Source organism: Struthio camelus, chromosome 1 (assembly GCF_040807025.1).
Source record: "Struthio camelus isolate bStrCam1 chromosome 1, bStrCam1.hap1, whole genome shotgun sequence".
NCBI lineage: Eukaryota > Metazoa > Chordata > Aves > Struthioniformes > Struthionidae > Struthio > Struthio camelus.
Window position 1 is genome coordinate 154,380,894 of NC_090942.1, and position 20,705 is coordinate 154,401,598.

General features: G+C 38.2%; 1 protein-coding gene across 3 annotated transcripts in view; it reads left to right on the forward strand.

The window, feature by feature from the left end:
* NCK2 (NCK adaptor protein 2) overlaps positions 1–13,736 on the forward strand; it is a 94,670-nt gene extending 80,934 nt beyond the window's left edge. For all 3 annotated transcript variants that reach the window (XM_068925450.1, XM_068925461.1, XM_068925470.1), the window contains 2 exons: positions 1,476–2,197; positions 12,364–13,736. In XM_068925450.1, the coding sequence (XP_068781551.1) occupies positions 1,476–2,197; positions 12,364–12,558 (917 nt within the window). In that variant the 3' untranslated portion in view covers positions 12,559–13,736. The remainder of the gene's footprint in view (positions 1–1,475; positions 2,198–12,363) is intronic.
* Positions 13,737–20,705: the final 6,969 nt, after the last annotated feature.

Genomic DNA, 20,705 nt, shown 5'->3' on the forward strand with positions numbered 1-20,705 from the left:
TGGGAAGGTCGGAAAACATTTTAGGATCATTGGAATTTTTTGCGGTCTTTGAGGTGTTAAGACTGTATTAAGTATTTAACTCTTCTGGCTATCAGTTTATGGTCAGATATGCACCGTTCCTATATGCTATTCAACTAAACCTATGAAAGATGCACATAGTTTCAACTGCACTAAATAAATACTTTTACCGAATATATTCGTTATATAAGCATGCGTATATATGTAAAAAATTGCACACACATTTCAGCAGTGAAGTGGCCAGGTTAAGTGGTTGTAAGTAGTTAAAATGAAATTGCTTTTGTCTCCTTTTGATGAGGCTATTTAAAGAAACAAAAGCAAAAATTTTTTTTTAGTTCTATTTGCCATACTCATTATTTACTCATTTTATCTCGAGTTAATTTGTCTCCTGTTACCAAGGATCCTAGAGCATGGAGAAAAGTACAAAAGCTCTGATTTGTTGTTGTTGTTGTTTTTTGCTTTCTGTCCATTGCATTTTGTTTTGAGATAGTGTTTAATTTGTGCAGTACTGAATTTTCATCTTTTTTTAATATCTTCAAAACTTTATTAATGAATTTCAAAAGACAAGGCTACTTGTTCACTTTATCTGTCTATTTGTATATATGCTTAAGCACTCCTTGCTGCAGAAGTCTGAAAAGTACATCAAAAGAATTGTGGGTTTTCTTCCACGCTTAGAGGAACCGTGTAAATGCGTGTCTGAAAAGAAAGGTTGCATACAATTAGTGGTATTTGTTTCTTCTGTGTATTGTATTTCATGCTATAACTGAGGCCGTAACAACACTGCAGAATTTACAGGTTATAGGGAATGCATTCAGAGTCTTCCTCATTGTGAAGTTTATGCTTTTACAGTACACGACTAAATTTGTGCAAAGGACATGCAGATTTCGGAAGGAGGCCTGTCAGTTGCAACTGGTTGCAGTGGTAGCTGCCTGGGAACTGAGATATAAAATGGAGAGCAGAATGTAATCTATAGGGAAGCTGAGCTTTCCTTGCTGTGCTAACTTCTTTACAATTTGCAGAGTTTTTTTTTCCCCCTTATTTTTGCTTTTTGCTCGAATCCAGTTAAAGTCATCACTGAAATTAGATGGAATATCAGTTAACTGGATTTTTAGGGGGCATGATACCCAGCTGTGCAATTCTTGGAGTGATTAGTTGTTTTCATCGTGTAGAAACCACTATTTTTTAACTGAGTGTTAAAATTCTAGCACTTTTGGGAAGCGAGAGAGGCATTACAATGCAAATTAAAACTTACCTACTGGTCCCTGTACTAAATGTTAAAAGATAAATCTCTTAAAAGTATTGGTATTTCCTGGCTGTCTGTAGTGTAGTGGATGTAATCTCCACCTAACATTTTTTTTAACGCAGCACAAGAGCATGTCACGAAATTCAACATTTGCGATATGGAGGAAGCAAAACGTTCTGACTGACCATTTCATGTTTCTGTCTTTATTTAACAGGCTTGGGAAAAACAAAAAGAAAGACGAGCGCACGAGACGCCTCACCTACTCCTAGCACAGATGCCGAATACCCATCCAATGGTAGCAGCGCAGATCGGATTTATGATCTTAACATTCCAGCCTACGTGAAGTTTGCCTATGTCGCAGAGAGAGAGGATGAACTGTCCCTGGTTAAAGGATCCCGGGTCATTGTCATGGAGAAGTGCAGCGATGGCTGGTGGAGAGGTAGCTACAATGGACAAATTGGCTGGTTTCCTTCGAACTATGTGGTAGAGGAAGTTGAGGAAGCAACTGCAGATTCCCCAAGCTTTCTAAGTTTAAGGAAAGGCGCTTCCATGAGTAATGGCCAGGGCACCAAAGTACTTCACGTTGTTCAGACACTGTATCCATTCAGCTCCGTCACAGAAGAAGAGCTCAATTTTGAAAAAGGGGAAACAATGGAAGTCATTGAAAAGCCGGAAAATGACCCAGAATGGTGGAAATGTAAAAATTCCAGAGGGCAAATTGGTCTTGTTCCTAAAAACTATGTAGTAATCATAAGTGATGGTCCTACCATTAACACTTCCCATCCACCTCAGATAAGCTACACAGGGCCATCTTCTACAGGACGGTTTGCTGGAAGAGAGTGGTATTATGGGAATGTTACCCGACATCAAGCAGAATGTGCCCTAAATGAAAGGGGAGTGGAAGGAGACTTCCTTGTTAGAGATAGTGAATCTTCGGTAAGTAGTATTCAATGCTTCAGTTTGTATAGTATGTTATTTTTGGTTTAGCAAGTGTGATTGTTATGATAGTGTAATACAGGGCCTTTCATCCTTAAAGAAACAGGCAATGTTTCAGCATTGCAAATTGATACATTTACTGCATGTGAGAATTAGTCTTTTACAGAATGCAGTCACCTTTGCAGTGAAAACTTAACAGTTGTGGACTGAATTGCCTAGCCGTTTTTTTAATCAGTCAGTAGACAAGTAATCAAATATTTTAAGCTTCAGTTTGACCTTTCGTATATTCCTCATATGCAATCCTCCTCAAATTTATAGCGCTACAAGTTAAAATAGTTCTTGTGAATTGAAAATTTAGTCCTTATTTTGAATTTAAGACTAATGTAAAACGGTATCTTAGATATTTCTTTTTCTTTCAATTGAATAATAACAGAAGTTCTTTAAACTATTCATTGAAATACTATTTTTTAAATCTTTTTCTGCTCTGCTTAAATTATTTAGGTTGTAATAAGGTAAAATTGTGATTGTATCTAATTGTTAAAATCATGATACATTACAAAGAAGGTCATGTCAGCAACTCATATAACTTGTAAATAAAGACTTGATAACATAGGGATATGAGTAATGCTGATTAGGGATCATTATAATTTGGAAAGTTCAAATTTAAAATTACACTGAAAGGCTTTTCATGTATGTTGAGGCATGCGAATGAATAGCTGAACTATGCTAAATTTAATTATTCCTTGACTATGATTTTTAAGAGATGACAGATTTTAGTAATTGCCTCATATGTCTTTAAAACACAACAAAATAAAAATATTTGAAGATGAATTGAACCTAATTTATGATCAGAACTTCTTTGCAATCATTTTTTCAGTTGTCGTTCTATCAAGACAGTTTGCTGTTTAGTACATGTCTATATGTATTCTGTTGTTCCATATATAAAATTCAAAATTAGTTAAATCAGGTCAGTCTCTTAATGTGGGCGTACAGTACTACTAATGTAAAGACACCATATACAGCTACAGACATCTATCTCCACCATACCATATTTATATGAACTTCACTATGTCCATCTGGGAGTTCTACTGGTTTACAGTGTTGATTGCAAATAAAAGTTAAAGCAGTGTCAACTGCCTATAGTTTGAACCATAATATGATTTCTTTTTAAAGATTTCTTGGCTCTAACACATTTTCAAAAGGCTGTATTGATTGCACATGTTTCTCGATTAGAACTTGTGATAGTCTTCATCATCGCCTCCTGACTGAGGAAGAACTGTTCCCATGCTGTGTAAATCATTTCATTAACTACTCAACAGCACGTGTTGGTATCACTGTATGCTGGCAAGCAGTGAATTTACTTTAGTGTGGAGAATCCAGTTTAAGCTCAACTCTGGAAATGAAGGCTATTTTAGTTCCTGATGCGTTTCTGGAAGTGTATTTCACATTTTCTTTCGCTGATTTTGTTCTTCGTAAGCCATAATTTCTGCCACTCAGAGAAGTCTCAGAATGAAGTCAAAATCTGTGAAGTAGTATAGAAGTAGTAGGTTAGGTAGGAGACAGATCCCTTTAGAATAAAACTTCTTTAGTAATAAAGCTCCTTCCTAAACTCTAAAAGGTAGATTCTGCTAGTCTAGAAAGCCACCTTCTGAATTAGCCGAGGCTTGCTTTTTTGATTTAACGATGCTGAAGTTTGGGGCTGGCTTGCATGCTTCATCTTGGCAAAGAGATGAACAGTGGCTGCTAGTGACAACAGAACAATATTTCAAAGGCAAGGAAAAATTGTTAATTATGTAGAGTTTTCCAAATCCAAATAAATATATTGCATTTTAATTTTTGAAACACAGTGTTGGTATATTATTATTATTGAAGTTAGAATGAGTCAGGGCTGATGTCTCTCTATTCCCTAAAATTTTAACATCTCATGTAATATTATTGATAACATGCAATTCTGTAATTTCCCAGAATATTTTTTTCTTTATGTAATACTGTCTGAGTAGATTTCAGGCATCTTTCCCCCATTGATTTTTCTCTGCAGAAGACATGATATCTGTCAAACTACTGTTTCTTCAGAGCTTTACTTGTGTGTGTCAGTGAGTTCCTATTTCTGCTCTCAGTTACTGTAACCACAAAATGGAGACATATGCAAATAAACCAGAGGAGAACAAGAAGAAAAATGGAGATTTAGAAACGTGATTTATGAACAGAGTCTGACAGACTTAAGTTTATGTCGTCAATAGAAAAGACAACTGCAATGGGGCACACAGCCTTCCAAAATGCAGAAAGTTACTAGAGGATTATGTTAATCGTTAAATTACTCTACGGTAGTCCAGCTGTCCATCAAACCTAGCATCCTGCCTGTGACCCTGGCAAGAGTATGGAAAACGATGTACCCTTGATACAGCTGTCCAGCAGAGAGAGATTTACTTTTAGATCTGGATGTTGCGTTTTGGGTTATCCTGATAAGTAGTTACCACTTGTCTTCTATCCTGGAGGACAGTGCCAGAAGAGTAGTTTGAAAATTAATGTAGCACTTAAAATACAAAAGCATGCAGCCATTGCTGAGTGCCATGCCATAATGACCGCTGTGTTGCAGCTCATTTCCTTGCCCTTAAAAGAGTCTGCAGCTTGAGTAAACGAATTTCCTGGAAAGAACACATTAACTTTTTAATTTAATATGACAGCATAATGCTAAATGCACTTGTTTTCAAAGCAGTTTCAAATCGGCTCTCTTCGTTGTTGCTGGGGGAGCTGTTGCTTGCAGAGCACAAAAGGTTCATTCAGAATGCTGTCTTTAAGTTCTTTCCAGCGTACAACATTTATTGGAATCTCATAAAAATTTATTGCACTCCATGTTACAGCAATTTTTCTTGGACAAAAAAATTAGAGTGACTGTCTTCTGAATTGAGGAAGTTGTTCTTTTTTCTTTAATCTTGATCTGGTCTTGCAGATTCTGCCTTTGCTTTTTATACGCAATGAGAAATACTTTGTAGTTATGCATGTAAATGCCTTCTTTGTTTCACTTAAGAATTTGTATCACTTAATTTTAATTTTTGTTAGGTTTAAAGAGATTTTACTACATCCCAAACTTATCTGCCTTAATTTTTTTGTGTCACATTATCACATGGTTTATCTAAGTGCATTATAAAAACATTTGAGACTGCTAGTTTTTCTTCTTTTGTTCCTCAAGTAATGATGCAATAAGCTAATGGGCATACATGATAGCATCAGGAAAAAGAGACGGCTAATAAAAGATTTATTTCAAGCTTATTATGAAACAAAGAAGATTTTAGAAATAACTCTCAAAATCTTGACTGTTGTCACACTTCACATGCGTAACTACAGTGACTGTGCACACTGAGGCTAGAAGTCATCAGAAATGTCTGCAGGATCAGAACCAAAGATCTTGATTAGAGGGACCAGGCTGAGGAGGGTGAAGCCATCCAGTTCTTCTCATTTCTTCACAAGAGCAACACTTCCTATTACGTTGTTCTATGAATCCATCTATCGAAACTGTAAATATAGGGGTTGTTACTTTCCAAAAAGACTCCAAGGATAAAACTGTGAGTTATCCTGATAATCTTGTGCCTGATTTTTGACCTATTTTAGGGTTTTCTGTAGCCCTCCATCACCATAGTTCCTGAAACTCTTTTGTATAAAATAGTTTTCCCTAGATTTCGTTGAATTTTGCACTTGTCTGTCTTACTGAGCAATGAAAAGCTCTGCTTGGAGAGATGAGGTTGTGATACGCTGTATTCACTTGACTAATGATGAGAGTGTCATTCTTTAGAACTTTACTAGGGTGCAAGATTTCTCAGTGTTTCTGTAAGATTTAATTTAAAAGACTTACCCCACAGTTAGATTCCTTTAGCCAAAAATACTCTCCTCAGTTATACTTAGACCTAAGGGGTCATACTGTGATGAATACATTGAGATAAACTCTGTCATGATGCTAGAAGTCTGGTTATCCTAATTATGAGCTGTGACACTCTAGAATCATAAGCTTGTCTGTCTGATCCATTTAAGTCCATCATTTATGCAGGATGCACTACTACCTACTGGTAAAGTTTTTGCCAACTCCCTACTGTCACCTGAGTTCTTGGAGATGTAAAGGAGGAGACTGAAGTGGAATATCCCAAGTTAGTACTAACTTTATTCGTTCTGTTGCAGACTGCTCAATTGATTTAAAAAAAAAAAAAAAAAAAAAGCCAAGTTAGTTTCTTTTAAATAGCACTCCTGAGCAAATAATGTGGATTTAAACGATATAGTCTCTTTATAGCCACTTCTTATCTCTTATGCTTTGTGAGCTGCAGGGTTTTTTTTAGAGATTTTTGTTTGTTTTTTATGTCCCTAACACAAGGCAAACAGGTCTTGGCTGAGGCTGTCAGACTGTGTTGGGTAGATTGTCTTCAAGGTCCTGATCCCAGACTTTGATTCCGCTAGTCCAGGTGATGGGAACAGCAGCAAATTTGGAGGGAAGACTGTTCTTGCTCAGGTTCACCTCTGAGAACAGGTCTGTTTGCTAGTTCCCTGCTGTAGCTAACAGGAAGCAGCAGTACTCAGTGACTTGTGATGTGGGAGGGTGACACACCTCCAGCTCCCGAGGAGCTTTGGCTGCTGCCAGCACCATGAGGCTTCAAAGGGAGCTTCTGTCAGGCCCTGCAGTCCCCTTGCAGTCAACTGCTAGTGGTTGTGAAACTTGCGATGAGACAAACAACAGTGCTTTATAGCCTTAAGATGTCTTCTCTTGAATTGGGGAAGAAGCTGTTTTTCCTAAACCATTTCTGCTTAGGGTTTTTTGGGGGGAGGGGAGGGAGAGGGAAGGGAGAAGGAGGAGTTGGTGAGGGGGGCATTCTAGGAGCAATTATTTATTAGGAGGTAAGGGCTAAATTCTGCTAAGTGTCACAGCTATTAAGTTATAGTAGCAGATCCTTGACCAAGGTGGCAGTGTATTGTATGCAGATGATACTGAGGATTGCAGGTGTGGCTGGATTTGTGTCAATTCATTAAGGCTCCATTTAGTGTCTATGTTCTTTGCCTGGCAATAATGACAGCAGGGAAAGGAGGCAGAGGTTTGGGGACTTATATGCTTTTGAGGGGAAAATTGTGTAGCGTTTAGGGTGTCCCATATTTCTGCTATTTTAAACCTCTAAGCACCTGATAGAAGCAATGGCAACTCTTCAAAAAGCGAAGCATTTGTCATGTTCTGTGACATGCCGTGATTGACTACAGTGGAGAGAAGGAGAAACTTTAAGGACAGGTTTAAGGATATATCCTAGTAGTTTATTTTAAGTGGAGGAGTCGAAATCTCTAGAGCTGCATATGAAGATCCATGAAGCTAATTCGTGTTTCTAACATTGCTTTTAAAATATGAGTGTTACATAGAGAGGGAGAACTTTTAATATACCTGAATAGAGTATATTGCATATGTGTGTGTGAGGGGGAGTAGGTAAAGAAATTGTTAACCCTCCCATATGGTTCTTTCCAGCCTGACTCCAGTCTTTTGAACTACAGTTTGTTTTTTTGACTGGGTGACTTGAGTGCCTTTTGTTGTTGTTTCCTGAGCCCGCCTGAGCTTGTAGGAGCTGGGGGTCTCCAGGGCAGGCTAGCAGATCTGAACTCCAGGGGACTGGGATAAGCTGAAGAATGAGTGCATGAGAAAATTTTTTGTGGAGGAAGTGAAATTGGATTGAAAGGAAAAGAACTGAGTTACAAGATCAGTAAAAGGGTGTCAGAGAGGGTTATTTTTTCCCAGCATTGCCATTGATTATGAAACTGTCTTGTGTCATTCTCAAATGGAGGTTGTAGAGAGGGAGCTTTTTTTTCCAGTTTCCCTTGTTTTCCCTTATGTTGCTTTATACCTTATCTTCATGATAATCTTTTCCATCTTTTTTGAAAACATGATCAAGTTCATGACCAAAGTAGCAAAGTTAAGGGAGCATGATTCTGCCTATTGTCTCCCACATACAGTAGGCACCCGTTAGCCTATGGCCATCCTAGTCATAAGCAAGAGTTAAAATAGAGGAATCTGAACCAGTTTTAAGATACAGTACAGCTGGACTGAAGAGCTGGAAATGCGTAACAGATAATGTTCAGTTTTCTGTTTTAGGAATTGAGTTAGCTTCAGATTTAAGTCTTCCCAATTATGACGGTACAGAAATATTCATAGGCTCCCTGCCATGAAGCTATGCTCTGTAATTCTGCTGCAGAATCATCAATCACTTTCTAGGGATTAGAGTTTACTTTTAGTGTACCTTTATAGGGTGTACGAGAGGCTTTTATTCCTAGAAAAGTTAGTGTGCAAACATCCAAATGTAGCAATTAATTTAAGAGGGAAAAGGGAGAAAAATTGGCAAGCAGTTGAAACAAAATAGTTTAAGCAGTAAATAAATAAAATAAACAGACTTGGAACAAATCCAAGGAGGACAGCGGGGAACCAATTCAAGCTGCATTGAACCAACACACTTCAAAATGGTAACGGTAATGTTTGGAGAGCAGTAGTTTATCTAGAGATTTTTGTTCAATAGTCTTTAAGCATTTTACTTGTTTGTTGCAGCGGGAAAGAACCAAAATAAAAAATAAATGCAAGTCCAGTTGCTTTTGCTATTTGTTCCTGTGTCCTGTAGACTCTGCTAATCTGAGGCCAATAAAGGGTTTCAGAATTTTTGCAACAGCTGTTCAAGCTCTTCCATCTCTTTGCACCGGATAATGGCTCTCAAAAGAGTTAGATCAGCCTTTCCATTTTTTTCTTTTTAATTAAATTAGATCACCAGAAGAATAAATTTTGTAACATATATGCTGGAGAAAATGAACAATAATAATGTCTTCAGTTTATGCAACGATCTAATTAACAGCTCTGAGGCAGGGAAGAATGGTCAGTGGTTCAAGAGAACGGTCGTTCATTAAGGCTGTAATTAAAATGGCAGGAAAAATATATAATATATTATGCCTCAAAGAGGCATAGCCTCAAAGAGGTCTAAGTACAGCCAGTGTCTGGGACAAGCACAGCGGGATCAGAGATCTAAGGTCTATTTGAGCACCTGTTTGTGTGTCATTAATGCATCCTTTCTGATCCAAAGATAGTGATGCTTAGCAAACACAAAGAGCTCTGAGAACTGGTTACTTTGACATGGTGAAAACAACTGTGCTTTATTGGAAAACATTAAAACCTTATTAAGCACAAAGTGTTTGTTTCTGCTGTTTTTTAAACCTTTTTCATAAGATCTTTTCCTATTTCTAAAACAAAAAATGCTTTTGGTTCAGATTATGACCTTGCCATTTATAAGTTCTATTTTAAATGGGGCCTTTCAATTACTCTTTTTTATTCTGGCATAAACATTACCCATAGAAGCATCAGAATTTAGCTGACAAGACTTGATCTTGTTCAAATCCCCATCAGCTAGTCCTTCAGTACTCCCTTCTGTGTTGTCCTTTTTGAAAATACTCTCCATAGACCTATGTAGTAGTTCATGTTTCAAGCAGAGCAACTGGCATGCTGTTCAGAGCCAGTGCCCCGAATCACTCGTCGGTGATTCCAGACTCCCAGAATTGGCTGCCAAACTTCTCACTGGTGCAGAGCTGTGCTTTGGTTCCCGCTTTATTTTATGATGATTTAATGAGTGTTCCTTAGGGCTATGAAGATGTCCCTTGAAACATGAGCAGATTCCAGTCCTACGTGGTTATGACTGCCAGAGGGTTTGTCTATGCTACAGTCATATTGATCATGATGCAGTGTTGTTACCACTGGGTTAGCTTTGAACTAATAGGGTAGGTATTGAAAACAGGTTAGGCTTGGCAGGAACTCCAGGCAGGCTTATTTTGGCCGTTTCTGGGGTAGGGTTTTTAGTATCAGCACTAGCGGGCTTAAAATAGCAGTTTTCAAACTTGGAGCCAAGGGTAGATGACGGAGTATGAAATGCATCCTGGGTGGAGCATTAGAAACCCCAAGGATATTCTATTAGATGTTTCTTGTCCTTCCTTTCTGCCCACTCCTTCATTCTCCCCCCTCGACAGTCACAGGAGGAATGCTGCATTTATTTTGAGCCAATGGACTTGCAGTTGATTAAGGCCGCCTGAGGCTGCCTTCACACTGGTGCGTGCTCTGTGTGTGTCTGTGTGATGGCCAGGCTTTGGGGAACGCTCTCTTTTTGCTGCTTCCTGTCTCTCCTCTCTGCCCAGTGACAAGCAGAGCTGAACCGGGCCTGCGTGGACATACACTAGCTGGTTGCACTAGCTGCAGAAGCAGGTTTGTGGAGCCTTCTCCAGACTCGTAGACAAGGCAAAAGCACTCTAACGTTGGCTTTTACATTGAAGAAGTAATTCTCTTGTGGATGTTATGTAAAATAGGTTGGGGGGGGGAGATGCTTGTGGATTTGAAATGTGGAGGCTTGAGGAAGAAGAGAGGAAGACTCTGGATTAAGGCTGTAGGAGTTGGCTGTTGGCTTAAGCAATGTGAGAGGTGAAGAGCTGCTGCATGAAACTGGGGTGCTAGACAAGGCCAAAGCCAGCTCAGCCAGACCCTGCAGCGTTTTTGGTTTGTTTGTTTTTTGGAAGGGTGGATGGGGAGTTGGAAGGGAAGAGAATAGAAGGTATCAGTTACAAAACAGGTGAGGGCAAGATCTGAAGTACAGGACTTTGGGATAGGCAGAACATAGGGGATGTCTGTGGCAGAGACCCAAATCACTGCAGGAAAAAACCAGGACACCTGAGAAATACTGTCCTTAAGCTTGAGTACACATTCAAGTGTGTACCTGACCCCGAGATACAGTGTGGAGGCATTCTGCGTGTCACACGTCCATGTGTGACTTTGTGAAACGAAGTCTAGTGGCAATACTGACTCTCGAGGGTTCCCACCCCCCTGCTGCTCTTTCCCCTGCTGTGCCACAGCTGTGCTCACAGGACTGTTTGTAGGGTTACGCGTGAACCAGATAGTCTGTTGTGTTTTTTGTTTAACCTGAATGAGTCCTTGATCTGGTTCGCTGTGCTGACAGAGCTGAAGCAGCAACATGGTATGGGGGTGGAACAAGCAACCCAAGAAACAAAATACCTGAAAACAGCGTTTGCCTTCAGAGTTTTGTCTGAAGCTGTGACTTCGGTGGGCAGAGAGCCTGTGGCAGTACTATTTATCTCCATTAAGTGCCACAACTTAGCTACAAGCTCTGGGATGTGTTTCTCATTTTTATTTTTTATTATTCAGTTTTTCTGCTGGCTGGTTGTGCCTGCCTGCTGCTATCTCTTGCTTTCTGGTTTCCCAGTCGGGTGGAGTTAACTGTGTTTCACTGCAAAGTCTGTACTCCAGTCTTTGTGGGCAGCCAGTGGCAGTCAATGTGAAGATGGAGTTCAGCTGGCAGCGAGGGGTAATGGGTGCTCCTTTCTTTCCTTCCCCTTCTGCATCGTGCGCTGTTGCACAAATGGGCTGGGGCAGGCTGTTCGGATAACACTGAGCCTTCTCTTCTTTAAAGCAACCAGTTGCTAAGTCTTTGAGAGATTTATCCGGTGAAATTGTTCCATTTTGAATCACTTAAGTAGTGTTTAAATTTTGTCTTTTGTGGATGATGGTTTGATGGTGAGATTTGTATTGTATTTTTATTCTATAGCTTTATCTTTTTAAGTAAAACAAGTATTCAGTAAGATAAATTTTCCCATGCGTGTGGTAATGAAGATAAAAGGTGAATGTGTTTTCTTTTGCAATACAAAGCAAGAAAGGCCCTCTAGTGGTCATGGCTTTAAAAAAACGTGGTGTGGGGAATTTTCTTCATCTCACCCAAGCAATACTGGAATAATTGCTTTCTCCAGGGCTCTCTCTATCAAAGGAACCATAAATGATGAAAGTTTTTTTTCTCTTCTCCTTGACATTCTTATGCTTCTAGATTGAGTTACTAAGAAGCTATTTGCAATTTAGTCATGTAATTGGCAACTTCACTCTGTGTATCTGGGGAGCTTTCACTTAACTGACTTAACTGTGCATGTTAATAATGATGGCAATTATTTATTGAATAATAGACTATTGGGTTTCTTAAGTAGCTAAAGCACTGAACTGTGGAACAAAGACTAGCATAAATTATGATCATCTATATTGCACAGTTTGTTCCTGAAACCACAAAATTATGTCTTCATTTTATTCACTTTTATGTAATCCTTTTTTCCTTTTGAATTCTTCTCAACAGCCCAGTGACTTCTCGGTATCTCTAAAGGCATCGGGGAAGAACAAACATTTCAAGGTGCAGCTCGTGGACAGTGTCTATTGTATTGGGCAGCGTCGCTTTAATACTATGGATGAGTTGGTGGAACACTACAAAAAGGCTCCCATCTTCACCAGTGAACACGGGGAAAAGCTATATCTTGTGAAAGCACTTCAGTGACATTGAAGATGGACTTGGTCTCCTAGGCCTCTTATAACTTCCAAGCCTTAGGTCCTAAATTCACTTTTTTAGAGCAGAGCAATCTACTATCTGAAGCAGGCTTAAAGAATAGGCTCTTTCTAAAGTGTTTGCTCTGTTGGTTGTTATTGTCCTTTTTTGTTTGCCTATTTTGTGTTTCGATTCTGTTAATCTCAGATCACCTCCCTTCAGATTGAGAATTTCACTTAGGTGGCCATTGTAAGCACTCACTTCCATGACTGAGTTCTAAACGCCCCTCTTCTGTGTACGTTTACATAGTTAGTTCAGATAAAAGAGGGGTGTTTTCAATTCAAAACAGTGTTAATCTGTTCAAATTGCTCATGCTTACAGAACTCTTCATTAAGAGACATCGGGCACAGTTTGAATGCACTGAAGCTGCAGCTAATTAAGTGAGATATAGTAGACATACAGTTGTGGCTGTGAGTTCTGTAGCTATTTTGCTTACCAAGTAGTATATTACAAAAATTCCTAGTTCCTAGAAGCACTCTTTACACTGTACTCTGCTATTACATTGCCTCTTTGACTCTTTGTAAAGAGTACACTAATTAAAGCATTTTGTAATAGTACTTCTTAAACTACTATGGTAAGATTGTAGTAAAAAAATATCTAGTGTATTTTGGTCTGTAATTGCAACAAAGAGAAATTTTATTTGAAAGTTGATTACTAGAGAAAGAATCATTGAATTGTAAAGGCTGAATGTTTTGGTAATCTACAACCAAATGTGCCATCCACATAATGCTTTTTCCTCTTGCCCTTCTGCTTGTTTGAATTAAACAATTATGTATTTAATTCTCAAAGTAATATGTATCTGTAGCTGATTGTTGACACTAATACAGAAGATTAATAAAAACTGATCTTGGGATAGGGTGGGATGGGCTACCAACACTATATATATATTTGCTTTACAGAGAGAAATCTTCAGGTTTTACAGAGGATGGTGTGATTGGTAGTAAGAGACACACAGAATGTTTATGAAGAAAATGCGTTTTTCTCTTTTCTTTACATTTAAACTCCTTTATGGTTTAAATATACAGTCTTTAGATGGCACATTCCTGCGATTGAAGAAGGGATCTTGAGATCTCAAAATCTTGCATACTCAGTTTTTTGGATATTGTAATAAAAAAGGTATTATGTCATGATGGAGTACTGGATTTATCCTTGGGTGGTAGTCCTGCAGTTGCTTTAGCAAGGTGAAATAGAGTAAATAATGAATTTGTTTATCTTGCAGTTTGTGTTGCCAAAATAGAAAAATTTTTGAACTGCAGAGTATAGTTTGATATGAGGCAGTGACTAATGATCTCTGAATTGTGTCTATGATAAGTCCATTCTTTGCTTTAATGGAAACTGCAAGGTGGAGCTGTTTTCTGATACCTTGATGCTTTTGGCTATTAAAACATGTTGCTTGCCTATTTTGTATTTCAGACAGTGGTAGTAGAACTGCCTTTATTCATATCCCCAGTGTATACAAAGCAGACACCAGCACAGGCTGATTTGTTTTGGTGTAAATCATACCTTAGCCAGGAGACTGTACTGGTACAGTCTTTCTCAGTCCTTACAGTCCTTACCTGAGAGGCAAGTACAGCTTTTGAAATTCTACAAACCTACTATTTTTCCACAGCTCTTGAAGACTTACTTCAGTGCGCTGAAAATTTTTCTGTGTCTGAATTAACAATCAAAAGTAGGGCACTGAAGCTTCTGCTGGGTCCACCTTAATGAAGGAAAGCTGCACCTACTTATAGCTTGGTATTTTGAGATAGTGATATTTTAATTTCAGTATATTAAGAATATAGAAACTTTCCCTAGAGAATGGATGAGAAGTACCAGTTGTTTGAAATCTACCTACTAAAGGACCCCATAGCAGGCATTTATAGGAGAACCCCACATGGGAGTGGTTTCTTCTTAGCCTTCATAAGTGAATTCTGCAGAGAATGTAGTTTTATCCCATCTCACCTCCAGTTCTTTAGGTGAATCTAAGTATTTACCTTGAGTGTGGCAATGATGCTAAATCAACTATACCTTGTATGGGAAGTATTTTCAGCTTTGAATGAATTGACTGTTTTTAGTATTTTGAAGAATGGTATAAAGGAACGTTCTTCCTTTTCAGTAAACTGATTACTATAAGTCTCCTCCCCTTTTGTTCATTTTTTTGAAAGATTTGCCCTATTTCCTATCCCAAAAGTCTACACATGTCTCGTCACCTTTTCCTCCCTTTTTTTTCCTAAATTCTTTTGACAAGCTGTTAGTTCCTAACTCCTTTCTAGTGTTGATTGCTTAGAACCAAATCAAATAAACTAAAAATTTTTTCCACAAGTTTTTACTTTTACAGGATTATAATCTCACACTTCTTAAAGTCTCATGCTTTTCAAATGGCTGTTGTGCATTGAAGTATGAATTCTTACAGTGTTTTATTTTGGGAGCAGTTAGATAATTTATGACCTATCAATGTGAATGACTAGCTCAAATTATTTTTTTGAAACAAGCTTCATCTTGTTTTTGCCCGTGCTATATTTAATCAATAAGCTGCCCATTCAACAGGCTTATTATTAGTTCTTCAGTTATTTGTAGTCTTTGCTAATTAAGATGCACATCCATAAGTTTTGCTGCCTTTTTGACCTCATTTTCTGAATTGGGTCTAAGCATTAGCAATCTTCAGTGCTAACTGCTTAATAAAGGGGCAATATAATATGAATTTTATTCTTATTTTCCTGTTTTATGCCTACTTTTTCTGTCTTTTGGTAAAGCTGTGCCCTTATTTTTTGACTGCTTACAGCTGCTTTGTCAAAACCTGGGATTGAGGTGTGTAGGAGAGGGGGCTATTGTGTTTTAAGGTTAGAGGAATTGTAGCTACCTAACTGCAGTTTTCGTTAAAGGCTCAAATAATTTCTGATGGAGTAGAAGTGATGATTTTTCTTTAAGGCGTTTAGGTTGCCTTTCCTCATCATATCTGATTCCTGCAGGTGCACTAATTCTACTTTTAAGTATCACTACACTGTGCAGCTGTATAATGTTTTCTTGCCTTGACAATGTTTATGAAGGAATGTGAGGGGGAGATCTGATTCAGTAGCAGTTACTGTAGTGTCCATGCAAAGGTAGGAATTTGAGATCCATGGTTTACTTTTAATTCCAGGAGTTTTTTTTATGAGCTCCCTCTTCCAATTATTTTGACCATTTGTGGTAGCAACAAATAGCCCTACCATTGAGTAGGTACTGTACGCACAGAACAAAAATACGGTCAAAACCCGTCACGCTTTTCTGTTCTGTAGCACTCCTTTCCTAAGGATGTTAAGCTTAAAGGATGCTGTGGTTGCTATTCTTCATAAATACCTACAGTTTAGTCCTTGGTCTCAGCTTATAAGCTGTTTAGTCTTCAAAGTGTGTCTGTAACAAAAGTTTCTAAAGAGGTGGGGAAGTGGGCCTGTCTGTTACTGGGGCTATGCAAACCACCTCAAAGTGGTGCATAGCCCCACACCCAGCCAGGAGCTGTTGCTTTTGAGCAAGTGCCTAAACTGCCATGCTACAGCTGCTGAGGGGGATAGTTGGCAAAAATGTTGGAGAGCCTCTGGGTTTACACAGTTTTGTGGATGAATGCATGCAAACCTCGGGTCCCAAGCCGGGCAGTTGCCAGCTGGATCCAAACTGGAAGAAGTATGAGCCTGTAATATAGGGTTGAATCTGAACCTGAAAGGCTTGCGGAGAGGTACAGCAGAACACGTTAATGCAGCTATGCAGATTTCAGCTGATTTGGAGTGCAAAAAGAGCTTTTGCAAGATACGACGCAGTAAGGCAGCTATGACTGACGTGCTCTAGTTTCAAGGGTAGTCACGTATCATGGTGGGGAACTGGACTATGTGCAGAGGTTCCTCCCTATTGACATTTCTGTGTACCTGGAGCTGAGAAGGCATGTGCGGTAATTGCTCTAGATCTGTTCCAGGAAACTTTTTTTTTTTTTTTTTTTTTTTTTTGAAGAGAAGCAGGTTTTTTTCCTAGTGTTAACGTGTAACAGTTGGGCACTATGTACATAAATAGATCAGACCTTATTTTTTGTTTGTTTTTTGTCCTTCTTTATTCCTTTAGGTTGTTTACTCAATGTTCATTTCCCAGTCAGGAGATTAAATGTAATTATATTCAGTTTGTTATGTATTATTATGCCTGATAAGGAGACAGAAGATATTAAAGAACTGAGCTAAGGAGTGAACTGAGAGCATGCCAGGTAAACTCGCATGATCCTACTGTATGGTAAATGCAAAGGATTTGATTAACCGTTACTTTTGGGGACGGGAGAGGAGAGAAGAGGGATTAAAGATATGCAGTTGGGTTATTAGCATGAATATGGTCAATGGACTATAAAGAGACACTCTTACTTTCATGAGATTCTGTTTAATGTTCTCTATTCAGATATTTTTGCTCATTAATTTATGTGAAATCCTTAAAGTTTACTGCTGTTCTTCCAAGCCTTTGTTGTAGCCTTCCTATATTGTAAAACTTAGTAATACCATTAAACTGGGCAATAAGGGGATATAGAGATCTTCCACATCTTGTGCAGCCCATGCAAAGAAGGATTTAGAATGATAACTTTTATTATAACAAAGCAAAAAACATTTTTAAAACAGCAATATATAATTTTGCCTAAAAAATTAGCTGAATTTTGCCTAAATGATGCAACAAAAACTAGAAAAGGGATCACACTTATTTTGGATAAGGTCTGGCCACTGCCTTGGCAAAGGCTACTAAATAACTATAATGCCTTTTGTTCATTCTTGCTCTTAAACTAATTCAGTAGCTTAGAGGTAAAGGAAAATTGTTACCTTCAGTAGCTGAATCTGAAGAGTTCTTCTTTCCTTACTCTGATGGAACAGGATTACTCATTTCAAACGGGAAATTTGTTAGCATGTTTCTACTGATGATTTCTGAAAGGTGTCTTACTAAAATAACTTACAGCTCCTAAAATGTGCTAGGAGCTGTGAAGCTTCTCTGTTCCTTTCCTCTCAGTCCTTACAAAATTGAATGCCTTTTTAAAAGGCACAGGAAAAGTGCCAAGTGTGCAGTCCTAGTTAGTATTATAGATGACGTGGACCACTTGGAAAGATTTCAGAGTGAAAGGTAAATGCTGCTATTCTGTTTGAATGTTGCTCCTAGGTGGGATAGGCTTTTAAGTAACAAGTAAATCAGTTGTGCAATACTATTCTAGCAAGTATATTGCAAACATAACCAAAATATTCACCAACTATACTATATGAACAATGCCTAATATTTGTATGTTCTTGTGATGGTGTCTTGCAAAAGCAATAGGTAACTGTCTTTCTCTCTGGTTTAATTGGCTATTCGTGTCTATAGCTGTGTTCAACTGAAAATCCAACAGTATGCTTTTGGACATAAATCAACTTAATGTGAAATATAACCTCTCTATAATATGTTTAAAATCGTAATATTTTCTGGTCTTTTGCATGCCTCTGGAACCCTATGCTACTTTTTATATTTTAAAGTACATGTTTTTCTGTGTTATAGAATATTTTTTTGTTTCCCCTGTTGCTGTTTGAAATGTTTACCCAAGCTTGTAAGGAAGCTGACTAAGACAAGTTGCATGTAACTGTTCACAGATTAGACAAGTTTTTCCTTGCATTTTCTTTCATGTATGGTAATATTAAGTGTTTTAAGAGTAGGAGGCAAAAAAAATCATCTTTAAATTGACAGATTATCTTCAACAGTGGGAGTCTACAGTTAGTAAGAAAAAAGTTACAGGTAAGAAATGCTCTCTTATATTTCCTTAAGTGAATTGAGTGTGGAATTCAGCTTGGCATCATATGGCACTAGTCTGTGAAGTGTTAGAAAGGTTAGCAAATTAACGTCTTGTGTTAAACCTGTTATTACTTCTCAAGCATCTGTTACTGAAGAAACTAAACTTTGTGTGATTCTTGGATTAGGCCTAGTTCCTTGAAAGGTGTTCTTTTACCCTGATAGTGACCCTGATAGCTGTGTTCCACGACTCTAATCATTCTAGGTCTAAAAATATGATACAGGTAAGATTGCACATCTCAATATTATACTCTGGAGAATAGTGGCAATCCTCAAAAGAGGAAAAATTGAGCTTTTTTTTTTTTTTTTGAAGAGGGAAGGCTTAAAAAGCAGTGTCTAGCTTGAGTTTTCAAGCTAAATTTTGCTTCTGAGCTTCTTGAAGTATCTCTTTGGGTGTGAGCTGGTCCACACAGAATATATTAAATGGAATTAGTCTCGTTACTGTAATTGAAACTATGATGGTGAATGATGTGTTACTTTTTTTTTTTTTCTTAATTTTGATTTCCATCAGATAGGATACATACATCTGTATGGTAGTTAATTAGTGGGTACCATGGGTCACTGACTTTAGCTTTTCACCTGGGTTCAACTCTATCAAGTTAATATAAGCTTGAAGCTTGATGAATTTTGGTGGGGGGGAGGGAGGGGGTTCATTTTTATGTCACAGACCCAGTTGTGCATTCAGTACAATTACAATTTGTAATGCAAAGAAGTCCTTCAGTTGTGGGCTGCTGGTATGATTGGAATCCTAAGTCCATAAATGATGATAATACTGCAAGAGAAAGTTAAGAGTAAGGGCACCAGCAGGCAGGCAGTATGAGAGGCTCCAGGGATCATGAAGCAGTATCTGATGGTTTCTCTTTGGAGAATTAGAATGTTGATTTTCATTGGAATATACACAGCTAATTTGTAAAAATGAAATGTAACCCTTTTCTTTCTGTGTACGGTCTGTTTATTCAGAAGAACATTCCAGGAATAAGAATTGCAGGAGAGAAAGTGGATGTTGAGGCATTAAGAGAAGTGAAGTGTGCTGGCATACGTGGCATTTTTTCCTACTGAAAATTCTTTAAGGCTTATGTGCCAGTAAAAAGTGGGATATTCTGATGTTTACTGGATCTTGCACCAGAGTCAGCCTGGCTTTGTGCTGTGGTAACTTGTCTCCACTGAGGACAGAGTAACTGTGATTATGTCAGAACAGATTTCCATAATGTAGACAAGGCCCTTGTACAAGTGGTTTGGGCTAAGCAAAGCGTTAAAGGTGAGGGGCAAGTTGCTGAATGACCGTTCCCAGTAACGGATGGGTGCTATAGAAAAGTCTTTTAATCTAGTTATTTTTCAAGTCCTTTGCTGTTACTGATTCAGCAGCACATGCCAACATTGTTGGTGTTTGACTGTTCTTTGTTGGTAAGGCAGAGTTGTTTCTTATGCTAATAGGTAACTTTCATCAGATGTGCCACATCTCTGGCTTGTCTCTATGAAATCATTATGTCATTAAATTTAGAACAGTTGAACAGAAACTGCATCCTTTCTTTTTAACTGGTGTTTCTGACACAGTATATAATGCTTGTGTGTTTTCAGCCTACTAATGCTCTTTGGTGTTGCCCCTTCTGCAAAAGGGAGAAGTCTGAATATGCTTCAGAGGTTAACGCTTTGCTGTATGGTAAATGCGAGTCGGATTGTCTTGCAATTTTGGTCCTGAATATCTTTTTCTTTTTTTTTTTTTTAATTATGATCTTTGAAATATTCTTGAGACTCTTATGTCCCTAAAAACTTGTTTGTTTTTCTTTCCTTTCCCCAGAAAATACACATGCAGCTGCCTTTGGCATTCCTGTTACTTCCTTGAAAGCCTGCTTGGCTCTTCTGAAATATTGTGGGCTGCCTGGAATGATGGAATTTTCATTGAATACTGGCTTAATGGGAAATAGTGCCATTCCTGACGATTGGCATGAACTCATGGTGGGAGAATAGGAACTGAAGACGCTTTCCTAGTTTTTGGTAGACCTTTTGAAGAGTGTCATGCTAATGGAGTGAACTCTGGGCACTCTTTGAGAGCAATAAAAAAAGGGAACAAGTTAATTTTTTAAATACATGTGAATCACTTTAAAACTGTAAGAACTGAGAAGCTTGTTATATGCTGCAAAGTCAGGGACTGCTTTAACTGCTGATAGAAGGAGGAGGCTACTTTCTTCAGCTTTAGCAGAATGTTAATTCTACGGAATTAGTAAGATTTTTTTGAAAAAAACAAAACCAAAAACCTTCAGAAAACTATCTAAAAACAAGCTGTGCATAATAAATACAATTCTGAACTGAAGGGT